This window comes from Vitis vinifera, chromosome 15, assembly GCF_030704535.1.
Source record: "Vitis vinifera cultivar Pinot Noir 40024 chromosome 15, ASM3070453v1".
Taxonomy (NCBI): Eukaryota; Viridiplantae; Streptophyta; class Magnoliopsida; order Vitales; family Vitaceae; genus Vitis; species Vitis vinifera.
In genome coordinates, this window is record NC_081819.1 from 17,484,095 (window position 1) to 17,504,165 (window position 20,071).

At 35.3% G+C, this 20,071-nt stretch overlaps 3 protein-coding genes across 3 annotated transcripts; all 3 read right to left on the bottom strand.

The window, feature by feature from the left end:
* Positions 1 to 3,326: 3,326 nt before the first annotated feature.
* LOC100242036 (UDP-glucuronate 4-epimerase 3) lies at positions 3,327 to 5,514 on the bottom strand. The gene is made up of 2 exons (XM_059743098.1): positions 5,119 to 5,514; positions 3,327 to 5,020 (listed from the first exon to the last, which is right to left on the bottom strand). Exon 2 carries the CDS (start codon positions 4,978 to 4,980, stop codon positions 3,697 to 3,699), a length of 1,284 nt encoding a protein of 427 aa, XP_059599081.1. The 5' UTR covers positions 4,981 to 5,020; positions 5,119 to 5,514; the 3' UTR covers positions 3,327 to 3,696.
* Positions 5,515 to 9,342: 3,828 nt separating this feature from the next.
* On the bottom strand, positions 9,343 to 11,533 carry LOC100247175 (UDP-glucuronate 4-epimerase 3). Its single transcript, XM_019225776.2, has one exon. It carries the CDS (start codon positions 11,083 to 11,085, stop codon positions 9,784 to 9,786), a length of 1,302 nt encoding a protein of 433 aa, XP_019081321.1. The 5' UTR covers positions 11,086 to 11,533; the 3' UTR covers positions 9,343 to 9,783.
* Positions 11,534 to 14,205: 2,672 nt separating this feature from the next.
* LOC100232912 (5-enolpyruvylshikimate-3-phosphate synthase) lies at positions 14,206 to 19,252 on the bottom strand. Its single transcript, NM_001281247.1, has 8 exons — positions 18,911 to 19,252; positions 17,954 to 18,198; positions 17,165 to 17,318; positions 16,032 to 16,246; positions 15,837 to 15,954; positions 15,357 to 15,567; positions 14,522 to 14,583; positions 14,206 to 14,424 (listed from the first exon to the last, which is right to left on the bottom strand). The coding sequence occupies exons 1-8, from the start codon at positions 19,250 to 19,252 to the stop codon at positions 14,206 to 14,208; spliced, it is 1,566 nt and encodes a 521-aa protein (NP_001268176.1).
* Between the last annotated feature and the right edge of the window lie 819 nt (positions 19,253 to 20,071).

The following is a 20,071-nucleotide window of genomic DNA, read 5'->3' on the forward strand; positions in this document are numbered from 1 at the left end:
TTATTAACTAATAATTTATTATTGAAATAAAAAATATATACTTTAATAATAAATTATTTATATTTAAACTTAAGAATCTAATATTATTTCAACAAACATAAATTGATAGATAGAAGATATTATAAATGAATATTTTATTTATTAATAATCTTAAAATAATAAATTTATATAACATATAAATAAGATATAAAATTGTATAATTTATTCATTTAAGATATTTAATTTATTATTTTTTTAATATATTAATTTATTTGTATTATATCAAATTTATCCATGGGTTCTTTATTTGTGGAGGCATATGAGATTATATGTGTTTTTTTTTTTCCAGCATATAAATGTTTAGTGAGTATTTTTTGTGACTTTGATGAAACTACTAAAATTTTTATTTTTTAGTAGACTTTTTCTAATTAATTTCATTAACTAATTTTATCAAAAAATCTATATATGAAAACTTAAGAGTATACTATTATTTCGATAAAGATAAATTTGTCATAATACAAATAAATTAATATCTTAAAAAATAACAAATTAAATATCTTAAATTAATAAATTATAAAATTTGATAACTTATTTGTATGTCATATAATTTTATTATTTTAAGATTATTATTTTATTGTATTATATTTATCATTTATGTTTATTGAAGTAATACTAGATTTTTAAGTTTAAATATAAATAATTTATTATTAAAGTATATATTTTTAATTTCAATAATAAGTTGTAATTTAATAGTTTTTTTATTAAATTTGAAAGTAAAAAAAAAATATTAACTGAAACTTCAATTGGCAACTGCGGTTTAGGAGTATACTATTATTTCGATAAAAATAAATTTATCATAGTATAAATAAATTAATATCTTAAAAAACAACAAATTAAATATCTTAAATTAATAAATTATATAATTTTATATCTTATTTATATGTTATATAAATTTATTAATAAATAAAATATTGATTTATAATATCTTCTATTTATCAATTTATATTTGTTGACATAATACTAGATTCTTAAGCTTAAATATAAACAATTTATTATTAAAGTATATATTCTAAATTTTAATAATAAATTATAATTTAATAGTTTTTAATTAAATTTTAAAAAAAAAAATAACTCAAACCTCAGTTGACAATTGAGACTTTAGTTCAAAAATAAGGTCTTAGTCGTCAAATGAGACTTTAATTAAAAAAATGAAATCTCAATTAGCAATTACGACTTTAGTTCAAAAATTAAAGTCTCAATTAACAACTGTGACTTTAGTTTAAAAGTGAAATCTCAGTTGCCAATTGAGACTTTAACTAAAATTAAAAAAAAAAAAATATTTTTATGACATGCCTCCTATGTAACATCAAATATCAAAGAGACTAATTTAAACATAAATTTCATAAAATGGTTACATCCAATATTTTTTTTTATATAAATGGGACATTTTGACCCAAAACTCTGCTTCACTACTATTTGGTCAATTTCATGACATGCCCTTTGACGTGAAGTTCTTTACATTAGTTCCTAAAATCGATTTTTCACATTGACCTTGGTCAATAGGCTGTGCTTTAAGCTTTGTTTACTGGACACGGTTGTTCATTTGGAAGAATCAAGGAAACCCCCCTTAGTGTCCTGGAATTTTCTTCTTTCCACTTCTGACATTCCAGACAAGAGTGGGTGAACCAAGTACGAACTTTTGAATTGGTCCATTTGGTTCTTATTGCAATTCAGTCGACAGCAAAGGTGATTTCGTACACAAGGACTTACTGGGAATCTTCTCCATCAATTTTGTGGTTGGTAAAATCTGATATATATGCAAACACCAACGTCACTGTTGTTTAGAACATTACAAATCAAATGGTCCTTCAAACCCTACTTACTTGCCGTGCATGATAATGAGGTGAAATCATCTGCAGAGAGGAACAAGCCCATAGAAAAAGACCATGTTCAAGAAAAAGCAAATTGGTTGTTTTGTAGCTGTTAAAACATATGCCCAATGCGACGAAATAGTAAATTCCAAAAACAGGAGGAACAGAGTTCAGAGGATTCTACAAGTACATGACTAAGAGGAGTGAAACCCTGTTTATGCACTCCCATTCCTAAAAGCCCGTTCTAATCTGCAACAAAGTGAACGCAAGATTGCTAGAAAGCCTACACGAAAACTATAACCCACCATGATTGAAGGCAGTAATATACCAATCTATCAGGTTCCATCATCTTTAACAAAATATCAAGGACATTAGCAGAATGGAAGGACATATGATCAATAAATTTATGTCAAAAATGAGAAAAAATACACATGAGAAAGTATTATAGATGTGCATACCTTTCGAGTCTTCAACATTCGAAAACCATCTCTAAATCAGCCATGACTTAGAATCTCTATATGTTTATACAATTTACACTGCAGAGATTAGAACCAGGAACACATATCTCCATATAGTCCAGAGCAACTCTTACCTATGGCTCCATCTTTGTCATACCCAACCAAAGTACGACAATTGTAGTTGATGTGTAACAAACACAAGAAATTTATAAATTTCTTTAGTATTTCATGAATGAAAGATGTTACTAAACACCTGGAAGCACTCCAATGTTATAAAAGAGGACATAAGACTCTGAGCAATAAGGACTAAACAAAATATCCCATGTGACACTAAACGGTTGGCAGAAATAGATGCAACTCAATTTTCATAACAAAATAATTACAGCATCCTAGGAAGAGCCAAAATAAGGCCCTTCAATAACTCCATGATGTTGATACTCCATTAAAGAATAACCTTCGAGAACACTAAAGTCTACATCTACGAAAAGTCGAGGGTAAGGGTAAAAACTAAAATAATCTTTTTTTGAAGAAGTTGGTCACATAGAGCACCAGTCAGAACCAGTGTAAGTTATCAAAGCACGAGATAACATGAAATAAACAAATCTAAGTTCAACAAATTCACATTAGCAAGGTTAATTCGACCTTGGAATCAGTAACTCCAACTTTCATTCATAAACAATCATTCAATTTAGAAATAAAATGAGAACAAATTCTGCCAAACAACTCTGATTGGACAGCCAAACTATCATACTTCCTAATACCTTTCAACTTTTCAGTATATTTTGTATGGATAAAAAATAGATAAATCTTCAAGTCAGGAAAGAACTACGAATGGAAGTGTGACAGTTTAGTAAGATTTATCATTCATTTTAAGAAACCAACTGGAAAGGCAGAATTGTGGGCTTTTGCAGTTAAGTGTCACAAGTAGAATGGTTCTGAAGGTTTAAGACATTAGCAATGGCAAATGAAATTAAACATGGATATTGTTGATGCACTGTACCTGTTCCAACCGCAAAGAGAATAGAAATCGAGCTATCATGTGCTAATTTTATTCAAATTGCACAGAGATGGTACATGTCCTCCAATCACCATATGATCTATTGGCCATTAAATCTAAAATGCTGAAGCTACGAAAATTACATCCCTCAACTTCCACCTCCCAACTCCCCAAAAAAGGAAAAGAAAAAGAGGGTTCAAGTTTTCTTCTGATACAGCTTAGGACTTAGAAGCAATAGGAAAACAATATCCACCAACCACAAAATATCCTCCCTCCTTACGAAAAGAAAATAATTGATGATTGGGCAAAGAACAGAGAGACTTAAAAACAATCATAAGAATCATAATGAACAAGAATGCAAAGGATCCTAAACCACAATTGAAAGAATGTTTTACCAAGCACTCTTCTCCCCAGCTGAATAGTACTTGAGATACCACCTAACAAATTTTTTCAAGCCTGTCTGTAGATCTGTTGTGGGCTTATACCCGAGCTCCCTTTGAGCCAAGCTGATGTTGGCATGGGTAAACTGCACATCCCCATTCCTTGGCATCTTTATCATCTTCCTTTTTGCCTTCACCTTCAGGAGCCTCTCCAAAATGCTCACAAGATCCGTAACTGGAACTGGTGATGTGTTGCCCAAATTGAAAATCCTCAATTGAGCTGGCCCCTTCTTCTTCCCTCCACTACCAGTGCTCTTCTCCGCCGTATCCAATGCTGCCACACACCCCTTCACGATATCATCAATGTAGGTAAAATCCCGGGCAACCGTACCACGATTTGGTGCCTCAAAGATGGGAATCGATTTCTCCTTCAAAATATCCCGCGTGAAAAAGAAATACGCCATATCAGGCCTCCCCCAAGGTCCGTAAACGGTAAAGAACCTCAACCCAGTAAGCGAAAGGCCATATATATGATTATAAGTATGGGCAATCTCTTCGCCAGCCTTCTTGGTGGCGGCATACAGGCTGGCAGGCTGATCAGTCCGATCTCTCTCGGAAAAGGGTACCTTTGTATTGAGTCCATACACTGAACTCGAAGAAGCCCACACAATTGCAGGCTGTGGATTCGCAGATTTACAGACTTCAAGAAGATTAACAAGGCCAGCAATATTACTATGAACATATGAACTTGGATTTTCCATTGCGTACCGAACACCAGCCTGAGCGGCCAAATGCATTACATGGGTAAATGCAACTACCTCGAATAGTTTCTTGAGAAGCTTTGAATCATTGATATCACCCTCGACAATGAATACACCTGTACGCTCAAGAAGAGCTTGTCGGGCACGTTTCAAGGAGGGATCATAGTAGTCATTGAAGTTATCCAGCCCAATAACGCCATCGCCACGGCGCTTGAGTGCGGCGGAGACGTGGGTTCCGACGAATCCGGCAGCGCCGGTGACGAGCACAGAGATCCCATTGCGAGCGCGCACTTTGGCCGATGATCGGACCCGCTTTTCCCAGGCAGGACCGCCCCAACTGTGGGTCCGTAGGGACCGCCGGGTAGGATCGGACGGCAGAGATGAAGATGACGGCGATAGGAACAAAACGATGAAAATCAAGCCCGAGAAGACGAAGGACCAAAATGTGAGCTTGGCAAGAGAGGAGTGCCACCTGAGTCTCTTCTCCATCTTGAACTTACCTGGGGTGGAAGGGATATTGTCAAGATGGGACATTTGCTTGAGCTGAGACTTTTTCCAGAGAAAATGATGGACTCTGAAACAAACCCAGATTTTCTCTTCTTGTGATTCCCCACAATGCGAGTGAAATTTAGAGGAAAGAAGAAATCTAGGGTTTGGGTTCCAGTAATGAACCTTGAGAAATTCTTGCTGTTGCTGTTGCTGTTGAGGAAAACGAAATAAAAGAAAAGGGTTTGCCCTCCTTCACCTCTCTACCTTACTGAGCATACATATGCACATATGGAATCTTGCAGTTTCTTGGAAGTATTGGTTGGTGGTGGTCGTCACATTTCGGGCTTATAGTTCTACAGACGAAAGATGGAGACATGATCGTGAATCAATGATTAAGCAAATACTGATTTTCTAGAGAGAAAATGACAGAATTTAATGGAGAGAAACATGAATGTGTTTGATGAATTTAAAATGAAGTAGTGGATTGGGATCAATGAGAGTCAAAGCAACTACAAAAACAGTGTGGAATAGCTCAGATTCAAGAGAGATTTGTTTATATATTTTATATCAAGCAATGGTTTCATTATGAGCTTAAAATCATACCAAAAAAAAGCAAAAAAAAAAAAAAAAAACAGTACTTAACAATGGACAAATGTTGTAAAACGACAAATCTATCTGTCTTTTTTTTTTTTGCCACTTTGAATTGACAGGGGCCCATGACTTTTGACATCTCCATTTTTAAACTCTCCTTATTTAACATTATTTTGTGTGGGGCTTATTATCTTCCGCGTGATGAAGATGGTGTGGATGAGATTTCAAGTTATTATGAACCTTGTTTGGCAACTATTTGAAGAAGAGTTTTCTACTTTATTTATTTATTTATTTTAATAATAAAAAAATATTATACTTTTTTTTTTAATGTCATAATATTTTTGAGTTGTTTTCATTTATTTATTTTAATAATTATTTAAAAATAATAATTATATAAATATATAAAATAATTAAAATCAAAATACGGTATATGAAAATTATTTTAAGTTTTCAAATAAATTTTTATTCTATAAAACATTAAAAATAAAATTTAAAAACTATTCCTAAAAATTATTTTTTTAAACTGTTTTAAAAAAATAATTACCAAAAAAAGAGATATTCATTTGTCTCTCATTCCCTGTACATTCCCACTTTGTAAATATCATAATATATTACAGATAAGACACAAAATATTACCTATAATTCATATTTAATATTGAGACCGAGTTGTTATAAAGATATGTATAATCTAAAATATTCTTGTTAATTAAATATGATATTAATAAAAATAATAATATCATAAGGTATTATATCCAATAGAATGTATGTTATATATTTGAATTTATAAAATATCGAATAAGAAAACATATTATATTTTGATAAGTATATAAAAAATATATTGTTTCCAACATTGTTATTAAAAAATATGAAACATTTGTCATGTTCAGTATTACTTAAAAATCATTCTATAATCTATTATTTAGTAATTAATTTTTTATTTTTTATTAAAATATTCAAGATTAAAATATTTTTATATATTAGTATTATTTTATATTTTAATATACGTATTTTTTTTTAAAATTAAAATTTTACTTTTTTGACCCTATTAATGCTCCAAGCACTGTCATTTACTCCTAGAGGAGCAAGTACAAAATGTGATAATTCTACCTCATATCATAGTCAAAAAGTCATATTAAGACATGAAGTTTAGGTAAAAAATAATGACCCTCAAGGCTCACACAATGAGAAAGCATGAATACATTCATCCACATTCTTATTATAAGGTACTCTGTGTCAAAAAGAGAATGTCTAATTCTCTAAGGGAGAATGGAATGGTGCACCCTCGCGCAGTTCAAAGATGAGTTTATGTGTGCAATTTTCAATACATAGAAGATATTTTTCCAAATATCCTTTTCCATCAAACAATATATGGCAATCATATAGTGTGCACCCATATCCTAGTCCACGCAAGACTTGGTTCATAAGGGTTTTCTTTCTTCCTAATGAAAATCTTAATGTTATCCTCCATTGTGAGTATACTATCTATCCCTCCTAGCCACTACAAATACCAACAAACGCATTTAATTACCAAGCCATCACCAGCAACACCTCTCCATTGATAGCATTGCAACAAGTAATGAAAATTCTTATATTTGGTTTCTTCACTCTTAAAGAATCATGACGTGCAAGTGAGTGCAAAGCAAAGCTTGTTCTACAAGAAGTTCTGAAAGTTCACAGTTCCAGATACATGAATGCTGGAAAGAATCAAGGAAGCCCCTAATGCTAGAGACTAGAATCTTGGAATTTTCTTCATTTCCTTTTCTTCTGACATTTCAGATATGAGTAGGAGAACCTTATGAAACCGGTCCATTTGGTTTAGCTTAAGCATCTGGATTGTCTTATAGCAATTCAGTTGACAGTAATATTTGGTAAGAAATACTTGCATTATGGGTGCTTCATAGGTTTGGCATAATAGAGGAAGAGGGACTATTTGTGGCCTGATGTCACCGGCCCAGACTTAAAACTAGGAACAGTAGCATTTGAATTTCTCATGGTGCTTGATAGGAGTATTGTATTCTTAGTAGCAATTTCTCTTTATTTTTTTTAACTCTATAGCTTGGTGTTTTGAACAACCCATGTATTGATTTTTCCTCCCGGATTGAAACATCCCATTTATCTGTCCTTCATTTCAAATATATTCCACGATGGGAATGAAATCTGATTTATGCAAACCCAAACATCACTGTTGTTTAGGACATTACAAATCAAATAGGTTGTTTGTAGCTGCTAAAATATATGCCCGATGTGAAGAGATATTAGATTCCAATGACAGAAGGAACAAGTTCAGAGCACATGCATAGACAAAAAGATGATGTCAAAAGGATTCTAAACGTATACAACTAAGAGGAGTGATACCATGTATATGTTTGTATTAACACAGCAGAAGAGGCGGCCTCCTTGGTAAGCCGCCTGGTTTGTCTTTGGAATCACCTCACCTTGTGACATGAAAGCAACTTTCGATGATCACATCTCAAACTTTCTATCAACTTTCCATGGTAAAAAGCTAAGGTTCATGCAGCCATGCCACCAAAATAGTGAATGTGGAGCTACCAGTTCCATATAGATTGTAAGGGAGAAAGATCTAGTAAGGAGAATACCCCCACCATTCCTAAAAGCCTGTTCTAACCAATATTGCCAGAAAAATGCTTACACAAAAACTAACCCACCACCCTAAAGGCTGTATACCAAACTATCAGGTTCCATCTTCTTCCACAAAATTAATCAATTAAGGACACACAGGACTACAAGCTGTCCCAGACGAGCTTGCAGAATAGGAGGGTGTCATTTAGAATTTTATGTCAAAAAAGAGAAAAAAATACCCACCAGAAGGATTATAGAAGACCATGTGTATGTCTTTCTAGTCTTCAAGATTTAAAAACCATCCCCAAATCAGCCATGACTTAGAACCTCTACATGTTCACACAGTTTACAAAGCAGAAATTAGAACCAGGAATACATCTCTGTAGTCCAGAGCAACTCTCAACTAGAGCTCTATCTTCGTCATACTTAACCACAGTACAACAATTGTCCTTTCTGTGTAACAAACACAAGAATTTATAAATTTCTATAGTATTTCCTGAATGAAATATGCTACTAAACAACTGGAAGCACTCAAATGTTATAAAAGAAAACATGAGAAAACATGAGACACTGAGAAAAAAGGACTAAACCACATATCCCATATGACAATTAAGGGTTGGCTAGATACATGTAACTCAATTTTGACACCAAAATAATTACAGCAACCTAGGAAGAGTCAAAATAAGCCCCTTCAATCACTCCATGCTGTTGATACTCCATTTGAGAATAACCTTCAAGAACACTTAAGGCTACATCCACAAAAGGTTGTTGAGGGCAAGGGGAAAAACTAAAATTTTTGAAGAAGTCGGTACCAGGTCAAGACCAGTGTAAGTTGTGAAAGAAGGACATATACAAATCCATAGTTGCAGAAGTTCAACAAATCCATAATTGCAAAGTTAATTTGAACTCAAAATCAATAACTCCAACTTTTATTCATAACCAATCATTTGATTCAGAAATTAAACAAAACAACTTCTGCCAAACAACTATGATTGGACAGCCAAATTATCATACTTCCTAATACCTTTCAACTTGTCAGCATATTTTGTCTGGATAAAAAACAGATAAATCTTAAGAAAGTGAGAATGGGAAGTGCAACAGTTCAGTAATCATTCATTTAAGAAGCCAACAGGAAAGACGGGATTGTGGCCTTCTGCAGTTGTATTTCACAAGTAGGCTGGTTCTTAAGGTTCAAGAGATTAGCCATGGCAAATGAAATTATTGATGCACTCTACCTTTTTCAACATATTCAATTAAACCACGAAGAAAATAGAAATCAAGTTATCATGTGCTAATTTTATTCAAATTGCACAGAGATGATACATGTCCACCAATCAGCATATTATGATCTATTGGCCATTAATTCTAAAATGCTGAAACTACAACAATTACATCACCCACTTTCCACCTTCCAACTCCAACCCCTCTTTCCAAACCCCAAAAAGGAAAGGAAAAGGATGGTTCAAGTTTTCTTTCAATACAGCTCAGGACTCGAAGTACCCAGAAAACAATATCCACCAACAACAAAATATCCTCCCTCCTTATACGACAACATGTAGATATATGAAAAGAAAATAATTGATAATTGGGCAAAGAACAGAGAGACTTGAAAACAATCATAAGAATCATAATGAACAAGAATGCAAAGGATCCTACCACACGGTTCAAAGAATGTTTTTACTGAGCACTCTTCTCCCCTGCTGAATAGTATTTGATGTACCACCTAACAAATTTCTTCAAACCTGTTTGCAGATCTGTTGTGGGCTTGTATCCGAGCTCCCTTTGAGCCAAGCTGATGTTGGCATGGGTAAACTGCACATCCCCATTCCTTGGCATCTTCATCATCGTTCTTTTTGCCTTCACCTTCAAGAGTCTCTCCAAAATGCTCACAAGATCCGTGACTGGAACCGGTGATGTGTTGCCCAAATTGAAAACCCTCAATTGGGCTGGCCCCTTCTTCTTCCCACCACTACCAGTGCTCTTCTCCGCAGTATCTAATGCTGCCACACATCCCTTCACGATATCATCAATGTAGGTAAAATCCCGGGCAACCGTCCCATGATTTGGAGCCTCAAATATGCGAATCGATTTCCCTTTCAAAATATCCTTCGTGAAAAAGAAATACGCCATATCAGGTCTTCCCCATGGTCCATAAACGGTAAAGAACCGCAACCCAGTAAGCGAAAGGCCATATATATGATTATAAGTATGGGCAATCTCTTCGCCAGCCTTCTTGGTGGCGGCATAGAGACTGGCAGGCTGATCCGTCCGATCTCTCTCGGAAAAGGGTACCTTTGTATTGAGTCCATACACTGAACTCGAAGAAGCCCACACAATTGCAGGCTGTGGATTCGCCGATTTACAGACTTCAAGAAGATTAACAAGACCAGCAATATTACTATGAACATACGAACTTGGATTTTCCATAGCATACCGAACACCAGCCTGAGCGGCCAAATGCATTACATGGGTAAATGCAACTACCTCAAATAGCTTCCGGAGAAGCTCTGAATCGTTTATATCACCCTCCACAATGAACACACCGGTACGCTCAAGAAGAGCTTGCCGGGCACGTTTCAAGGAGGGATCATAGTAGTCATTGAAGTTATCAAGCCCGACAACGCCATCGCCGCGGCGCTTGAGTGCGGCGGAGACGTGGGTTCCAACGAATCCGGCAGCGCCGGTGACGAGCACAGAGATCCCATTGCGAGCACGCACTTTGGCCGATGATCGGACCCGCTTTTCCCAGGCAGGACCGCCCCAACTGTAGGTCCGGAGGGACCGGCGGGAGGGGTCGGACGGCAGAGATGATGATGACGGGGATAGGAAGAAAAAGATGAAAATCAAGCCCAAGAAGACGAAGGACCAAAACGTTAGCTTGGCAAGAGAGGAATGCCACCTGAGTCTCTTCTCCATCTTGAATTTTCCTGGGGTAGAAGGGATGTTGTCAAGATGGGACATTTGCTTGAGCTGAGACATTTTCCAGAGAAAATAATGGACCCTGAGACAAACCCAGATTTTCTTTTCTTGCGATTCCTCAGAATGTGAGTGAAATTTAGAGGAAAGGAGAAATCTAGGGTTTGGGTTTCAGGAATGAATCTTGAGAAATCCTTGGTGTTGCTGTTGAAGAAAAAGAAATCAAAGAAAAGGGCTTGTTCTCCTTGACCTCTCTTACGTTATTGTTCACACATATGTATATTTGGAATCCTATGGTTTCTTGGAAGGGTTGGTTGGTGGCGGTGGTCACTTTTACGCGCTTGTAGCTCTACAGAGAAAAGATGGAAACTTGATCGTGAATGAATGATTAAGCAAATGGTGATTTTCTAGGGAGAGAATGACAGCTTTTAGAGAGAGAAACCTGATTCTCTGTTATGAAGCCAATACTCATATGGAGTAATGGAGATCTAGAAGACTCAAAATGAACTGTAAAAAGTTAAAACAGCGTGGAATGGGTCAAATTCAAGAGATATTTTCATATTTATTTATTCATATCAACCTAGGGTTTTGTCATTACCTTTAAATCATAATAAAAAGGAAAAAAACAAAAGAAAAAAAAAAATGAGATTCCCTTTTCTTTTTCATTTTTCTTTTTTTTTTTCTCAAAATTTCAACTTTGATTGATTGAGACGCCTTGAATTCTTCTACCTCCATTTTTAAACACTCTTTATTTAACATAGATTGTGTGGGGGTTATTGCCTAGGGAAGGAGTGATGAAGATGGGTGTGGATGAGATTTTGAAGCTCCAATAATGGAGGGATTTATACTTTTTTCGACCATTAAAAATGGAGAAATTTGTGGGGATTTGGGAGTTGGAATTTCCACGCCAATTTCTTATTTATTATGATGAAGATGATCAAGCTATCAACTCTAAATAAATTAGTCAAAGTTGAAATTAATCACTTAAATTATGTTCTTTGTTTTTTTTCTTTCCTTTTTATAAAAGAGCAATACAAAATTTTTAAAAATCTTAGATGGGTTTTGTTGGAACTCTTGAGGGAATGTGGGTAGTGGAATTTTAAGCAATTAAAAGATACCAATGATAAGATAATTTTAAAAATAAGTCATTAGTGTAAAGTGCAAGAGAATGCTAAATGTTTAATAATTCATCTAAGAGGATAAATTTTAAAATTTGAAAGCATACAACAAGAAGACTATTGTATATATATTAGACTATTGTGTGATCACCATTCACACCTATTTTTTAAGTGGTTTTTTCCAAGTGATTCTAATGATTATCCACATTATGATTATGTTTGATAAGGATGTTATTTAATTATTCCAATTTAAAGGGGAATATGAATGCTTGACATTTGTGCACATTATAATGATTAATATAAAGTATGGTTATGGCTAAATTTGAATGTTTATTTATACTTGTATTAAGCTATGCTATATTGGTGCTTTTCAAAGATGATGCAGTGAGAGAACTTATTTGGGAAATTTTCTATTTTAAAGTAGGCAAAGGACTGCAACAAAGAAGTAGACAACAATGGTGGATCCACAGAGTTAGAACAATCATGAAAAAAAGGGTCTTCACTCAACTACAAAACAGTTGGCAATTACACAATGTGGGGATCACAGGAAAGAAAGAAAAGTGGAAATATGCTGCAGGAAACTTGAAAGAATTTTATGTTTTCAAGCTAATAATAATAATAATAAAAGGCTATTTATTTACTTTTTCTCCCTTTTGTTTTTTTTTATACCTTATACATGGTAGAAAAAAATAGGGAAAATGGTTCAAGAAGTTAGGGGATTTGTTTTAAAATTTATTACTATGGTATTGGAAGGGAAAAGCTGTCTGTTTTCTTTTTCTCTTTTTTGTTTTTGGATTTTGTGTGAGGCTTTTTTTTAACCCTTTTGTCTCTTTGTGGGTGGATGTGTGAGTGAGAGAGATATGGGCAGAGGGGATGAGTAAATACAAGAGGAGACAGTGCATGTGAGAGAGAGAAAAGTCACATTTAGTGAGTGCTAGTAGTGCAAAACAAACTTGGAAAGAAGGCAAATCCCTTTTTTTCCAAGGACCCTTTATTAGATACCTTACATTTCAATTTATGTTATAGGCTAGCATCATATGGGTTTGTACTTGAAATTATTTTAGAGACACAAACACCTAGTTTCTTAAAATGAAGAGTAGTAATTTTCAAGGAAAATATACCCAATAGTGTGTGTCCCACTTTCTCTATATTAGACTCATCATCATAATAACCTTCATACCCTTCATCCTTAATGGGTCAAAGGATACCCAAACGAGGATGAGATGATTTTTGACCGTTTGGCACTCAAATTTTGACTGAGAGGGATAGCTTTGTTTCTTCTGAGACTGGTTCTTTGAGAGGATGGTATGGCCTGAACTCTTATTTTCCATCTTGGAAAATAAATGAATAAACTACTTTGAGAAGAAGGGAAAAGAAATAAATTTGTGACTAGGTGCCACCTGCACCATGTGACAAACTGATAGAAAAGGTGAGGGGAGACATGTCCTTGCTGTTCTTTCTTTATACACAGGCATCATGTTCCATGCCTTGCTAGTTAATATAGGCTGGACCTGAACAAATTATCTTATATAATAATATGCATTGGGCATGACACCCTTAAGATTAGGAGGCTTTCCTGGAAATGCTGCTTAGTGATAATAGTGAAATGGTTCCCTAGTGCCAGTAAATTCACCCATACATTCAGCAGATATGAGATCAAGTTCATGCCCTCACAAATATCGAAAACACACTGAAAAACATGGATGGGCTTTTAATAATCTTGTACTTTTGAAGAACCAATCTCAATTGTTGAACAAATTAAGTTTGGGTTATTCTTGAGATCCCCAGTAGAAAAGAAAAAAAAAACTATGGAAAAACTTATTCTCAAGATCCATCCAATTCAATATGACTTCAATTCCACTGGCATCAAAGAGATTAAAACAACCAAACTACTCATTAACTCAGAATAAAATTACTAGCTCAGGAACATCAATGAGCCCTGGCCAGCATAAATCTTAAAATATTACAAGAATACAAGGCAATAAAAAAGGGTGGCTTCCATTTCCCACTGCTGTGGTTGTCACAGTGGTGAGTCTTTCTTTTTAGCTTAAAGGTTGATGGTACTTCAATGTTTGGTAAAACGCTGGAGGACTTCGAAGTAGTCAGGGAAGGTTTTCCGGGTGCAACCAGGATCCTTGATGGTTACTGGAACATCTGCACAGGCAGCAAGAGAAAATGCCATGGCCATCCTGTGATCGTCGTATGTGTCTATTGATGTCACGTTTAGTTTTTCTGGTGGAGTGATCACACAGTAATCAGGCCCTTCTTCAACTGTTGCTCCCAGCTGAAATTTAAAACCGAATGGCTCAGTATGGAAAATGCCTACAGAGTAGACAAGGTTATAGAATTTCAATTGCATATAAATGCCGCTGGAAACTGACCTTCCTGAGTTCTGTGCAAATGGCAATCATCCTTTCGGTCTCCTTCACTCTCCAACTAGCCACTGTTAAATAAGAGAACCAAGAGATCAGTGGAGCAGTTTTAACCAGATTTGTTCACATGCAATTCTAAGAAAATGGATTCAATAATCTACCTAATAAGATCTTTGTTTTCTGATGAAAAAAGAAATACTTCAAGTCAGCCGATCCTAATGGGAAAGGAAGTTTTCCTTCCAACTTTTAGTTTAGTGCAATAAAATATTCTTTTCTTTCTTTTTTAAAACATTGGTAAGGGTTTACAGTAAAGTTTCTGATTCCCCTGTGATAATCATTAGTCCCTACATTGTTCTTATGCCATTACATAAACTGTGAGCACCAAATGCCCACCCCACCTCCCCCCACCCCAGATAGAAATGGGGATTCCGTGATTCTCAATGTATAGACCAGCTATTTTCACTGCCATTTCTGCAGCCAAAATGCTAAATCAAACTGCATTTAATACCAATAGTAGAGGCTAACTCATTCCCATTTCCAAGGACATAATGAAATCAATTCACTATCATCTATGTGCCATGCACAAATTCTGAAGTAATAGAGCCCAAGTAATGGGAATTGCATATCTTAGTACAGGATTCCAAGAAATGGGAATCCCATAACTTAGGATCCAGCATATGGTATACACCAGTTCATTTCTATGAACTACACACATTTGAGAAGTCCAGGGGCCCAAAGAATGGGAATTTTGACTTGCCCAGTAAATAGTTAGTTTTTTTGTGATAAGCAAAAACAAATTGAATAACGACATTCCCATCTTTCACAACCAAAAGGCAAAACATACCATCTCTTATGGCAGTCGGCCCATCAGCATAAAGGGCAACTACAGCAAGAGTCATGGCAACATCTGGCATCTTGTTCATGTTGACGTCAATGGCACGTAAGTGTTTCCTTCCAGAAGAATCTCGGGGTGGGCCTGTGACTGTGACACTGTTCTCCATCCAGGAAACTTTTGCACCCATTTGCTCAAGAACCTCAGCAAATTTTACATCCCCCTAAGTAAAAGGAAAATTGAGGGGAAAATGTGACTTCACTTGGTTAAGGAGAACATAATACAGATACAGCCAAACTCATCTAAATCATAAAAACAAAGCCAAATTTGGAAATCATATGTCAATAGGAGTTCAGGAATCTAGGAATCAATCAAGAAGCACTAGGAAACATTGGAGAAAACACAATAGTAAAATTAGAGCAGGTGAAGAAATAAAAGTATACATTGCAATTCTGGAATAACTTGAAAGTTGGAAAATTAGTATTAGTTTACCTGTAGGCTGCTTGTCCCACAGCCTTCAACTGTGACAGTCCCACCAGTTACAGCTGCACCGGCTAGGAAGTAACTAGCACTAGAAGCATCACCCTCAACAAAAGCATTTCCAGGAGACCTGAAGGATTTTGAACCTATCACTCTCAATGGACTAGATTTCACAAACTCATGCAACTATGTAGAAGAAAAACCTACTTGTATTTTTGACCTCCTCGGATCAAGAATCGGTCCCATGTATTACTGTGCTCTACACTAACCCCAAAACGTTCCATCAATTTCAAGGTCATTTCAACATAAGGAATGGAAATAAGTTTATCAATAATCTCAATCTCCACATCTCCTAGAGCCAAGGGAGCTGCCATAAGCAAAGCAGTCAAGTATTGACTACTAATTGATCCAGAGAGCTTCACCTGCAAGTAGAAATATAGAAAAAGTGGGTTGAGAGTGGACAAATCAGGGGTTGATTAGCAAAAGGCCAATCAATCTCTTTTTGGTGCCTAAAGCAACAACCTACAGGTAAAGTCTTCCAAGTTTAGTTGTATTATACATTTTGCACAAGGCATTACCTATTAAAAATAAAGAAAAAGAGGAAAAAGAAAAATGATGACAATTATATTTTCTAGTATCAAACAGTTTTTTCAGCAACTTGTTCCTTTTCTAGAATGATAAATAACAATGGAAATATTCTTTTTTGAAATGAAGTGCTTACATTTTTAAAATGTGAAACAATTTTTTTTTTCTTATATTTTCTAAAAATGATCACATCTCAATTTTACAACACTTTTTGGAAAAGTGTCAATAAGCATGTCTTCTACGATTTTTCTTGTTTCTTTTTCTTTCTTCTTCTTTTTCCCTTTCATTTTCAAAACCAAAGAGGCTTATAATCTGTTTACAATTTTTTTCATTTTCAACCAAACAGGCTTCATGAAAGTGAAAGTTATAAACTAAAACATATCATATGACACATTTCCTTATGGTGACACCATGGCTGGAACAATATTTTATGGAGGTTGAAAACAACAATAATATTTCAAAGATTGTACTCAATGCTGGTTCCTCCATGGTTTTGACAGTTTCATTTTTAAAAATGAAAAACAATTGAAATGAGAGAAAGAAAAGTGGGTCACATATGTTGACAAAATGCTTCAACTTGCCAGGATATTGTGCATAAATAATGGCTAGAAAAATCATAAAGTCAAGAACAGGACATGCAAATATAAGTGCAACTTTGGAGTAAGACCTAAAATTTATTATTCCAAAAAAAAAATGAAATAAAACATATGCCATTGCATGCTAGAGTGCCAGTGTAAAGGTGAAATGAATATTACCTTTCCTCCTGGAAGGCCTCCATTCCCATTAACACGAACAGGAGGGCAGTTTGTTCCGAGAAAGCAGTTAACGTCTGCACCGAGCTGCTTAAGACCTGTGACTAGATCCCCAATTGGTCTTTCTCTCATGCGCGGCACCCCATCAAGTACATAGCTGAAAAGTTATTAATTAGTATAGAGGTGTCAGCTTGAAGAGTAACACAAATAAATGAGTGGATGATGTTGAGGAGCTCTGGGAGGAGAGAATAGCAGGGAGTGGCATGAACACAACAGTTGATGCATCCTCTTACAGAATCCAATCTTTTTATTGTACCTCTTTTTTTTTTTTCCCTTTGATAAGCAGGTGTCACACAATTTTGGCATCCATTATTGTCACATACGTTTTAAAAGTAAAATAAAGAAAAAATAAAAAATGAATCAGATGACATTGTTGAGTAACTTGATTATAATATCCCAATCTGGCAACTTTAGGATCTAACTAGCTAATTGAAAGTATCAAAAAGCAATCCTGAACATGTGTGCCACTTCTATGGCACAGTTTGGATTCTTTGGAGCTTCCTACTTAGTTGAAGTGATTTATGAAGACAAGAATGTCAACCTTTGTTGTCATTGTAGGTCAATTTCATTTTAGTATCAGAATTGAATCAAGCTAAAGTCCAAGCTTAACAGAAGAAATATATAGAAAGGAGAAGAAAAGGTTGTCTTGGAAAAAAACAACCCAAATTTTTTTGTAAAAGAGTGATCCCTATGTTTGCTTGCACAAGTTGGATGATAAAACATTTTACAAACCTTGCATTTCCACCAGCAGCTGTAACTGCAGCTGTCAATGGACGCATTGCTGTTCCAGCATTTCCTAGGAAAAGTTGGACTTCACCTACTGATCCATTTCCCGCTGGAAATTGGCCCCCACAACCTTGCACAATAACTCTTTTATTTTCACTTTGCTCTTCCACATGTAGCCCAAGGGTCCTCAGTGCTCCGAGCATGTAATGGACATCTTCACTATTTAACAAATTGTCCACAACAGTAGTTCCCTGACAAGATAATTGACATCAAAAGTTTTTAGAACCTGAATTCTACATGGAAAATTCACCCCACCTAAAGCAAAGACCATAACCTCGGATGTTCTAAAATATGTCTTCCAGCTTGAGAGATACACCAGTTAATCACACATACAATAGTCTACATTCTATAGCTATAGACTCCAGGTAAATTCTCCTGAAACTACATGATTTATTTTAGATAGTGCAACATCAAAAGAGTTCATGACTTGCTTACCAACCATTTTCTAAGGTTTATACATCAATTTAAAGTGTTAAGTTTTATACCTTCACCCATACAAATCCATATTTTTCCAAATTCATTTACTTCAAAGCCTGATTTCCAACACTACAGACATAAGTACCTTTCTTTGGTACCAATCTTTTCTTAGAAAAACCATCATTCGTCATTCTAATTTCAAAAAGAGATGCATACATTTTCCCAGTTCTATATTTCATTTTATTTAAAAAAATTCAGCCTTTCATTCAATATATGATGCTAAGAAATATGAACAAGCTGCATCAAGAGTAGCAATCATTCACGATCGAATTTGAAAGGACGTCTCTACACGTATATAATTCACATAACCACAATTCACAAAGCAAATCGTAATGATACCCAATTTCCAATACAAAACCAAATCAGCTAAATCATATATTGAAAATCAAAACTTCACCCAACAAGAAAAGAATACAATCCTCATACCTCAGAGAGAGCAGCTAGAAGCAGAATCCGATTGGAAAGGGACTTGGAACCCGGCAACGTGATGGTGCCGGAGATCTCTTTAATGGGTTGCAGGACAATCTCCGGCGCCGTCGACGGCTTCTCCTTAGTGGCGACAGAGGCCGAAACCCTAAACGGGGCCCTAACAGAAACAATCGAATTGCTAACTGCCCTCTCATGCTTCAAAGAAAAAGAAGAAACATTAGGCCCTGATCTCAAGAAGGGAGTAGTGAATGGAGGAGTGGGTTTGTGAGGCTTGGAGAGATTGGGCAAGAGAGGGCTGTTCTGGACACCACCACTGACAATTCTGGTAACTTGAGCCATTTTTCTCACTCTAGAAAACCAACTTCTCTCTAAACTAGAGGGCTCTGATGAAAGTGGGTATTGATGAAGATGGGTTTTGGGTATTGGTATTGAGCCTGAGGCAGAAGGAGGAGGAAGTGGAGGTGGTAGGATTCAGAGCTCACCAACCAACTTCGGCAGCAGCCATCAAAATTATTGACGCAGACCGTCTTCTCTCCCACCAACCCCTTGATTGTTTTACTCACTCTACTTCATTTGAAAATTGCATTTATCCTCAAATTTTAATTATTTTAGTATAAGATTTTTACACATTTAGAAATGCTTTCATCCTTTCCATTCCTGAGGAAAAAAATAAAAGAAAAGGGAAAGCAATTATTTTTTATTCTTTTTAATTTAAAATAAATTTAATTTTTCAAAATTGACATGGTACAATGTGGAGGCTCTGTTTGGTGTGCGACTCGAATGGGGGAGTAGGCGGGGGTGGGACCCAGGGAGTAGGTATAATAAGCCATGTGGTTTGGTGAGAGACCGCCTCCTGAATTAGGTAGACCAGTCGTGGTTCACAATCCATTCTTATTATTGGGCCTAGGGGAGTCCCTGTTCCAATTGACCAACAAATTCTAGCCCATGACAATCATCATCATTCATCAAAATCATGTTTGTTTTTTTGTTTTTGATAAGTATGAGAAGTATTGGATTCTGAAAGCGCTAAAATAACGACTCAAAATGCACGTACATATATATATATATATATATATATATATATATATATATAAAGAGAAATACTCACCCCCTACTAAGACAAATAAAAAGCTTTCCATAATGATATATAAAAATAAT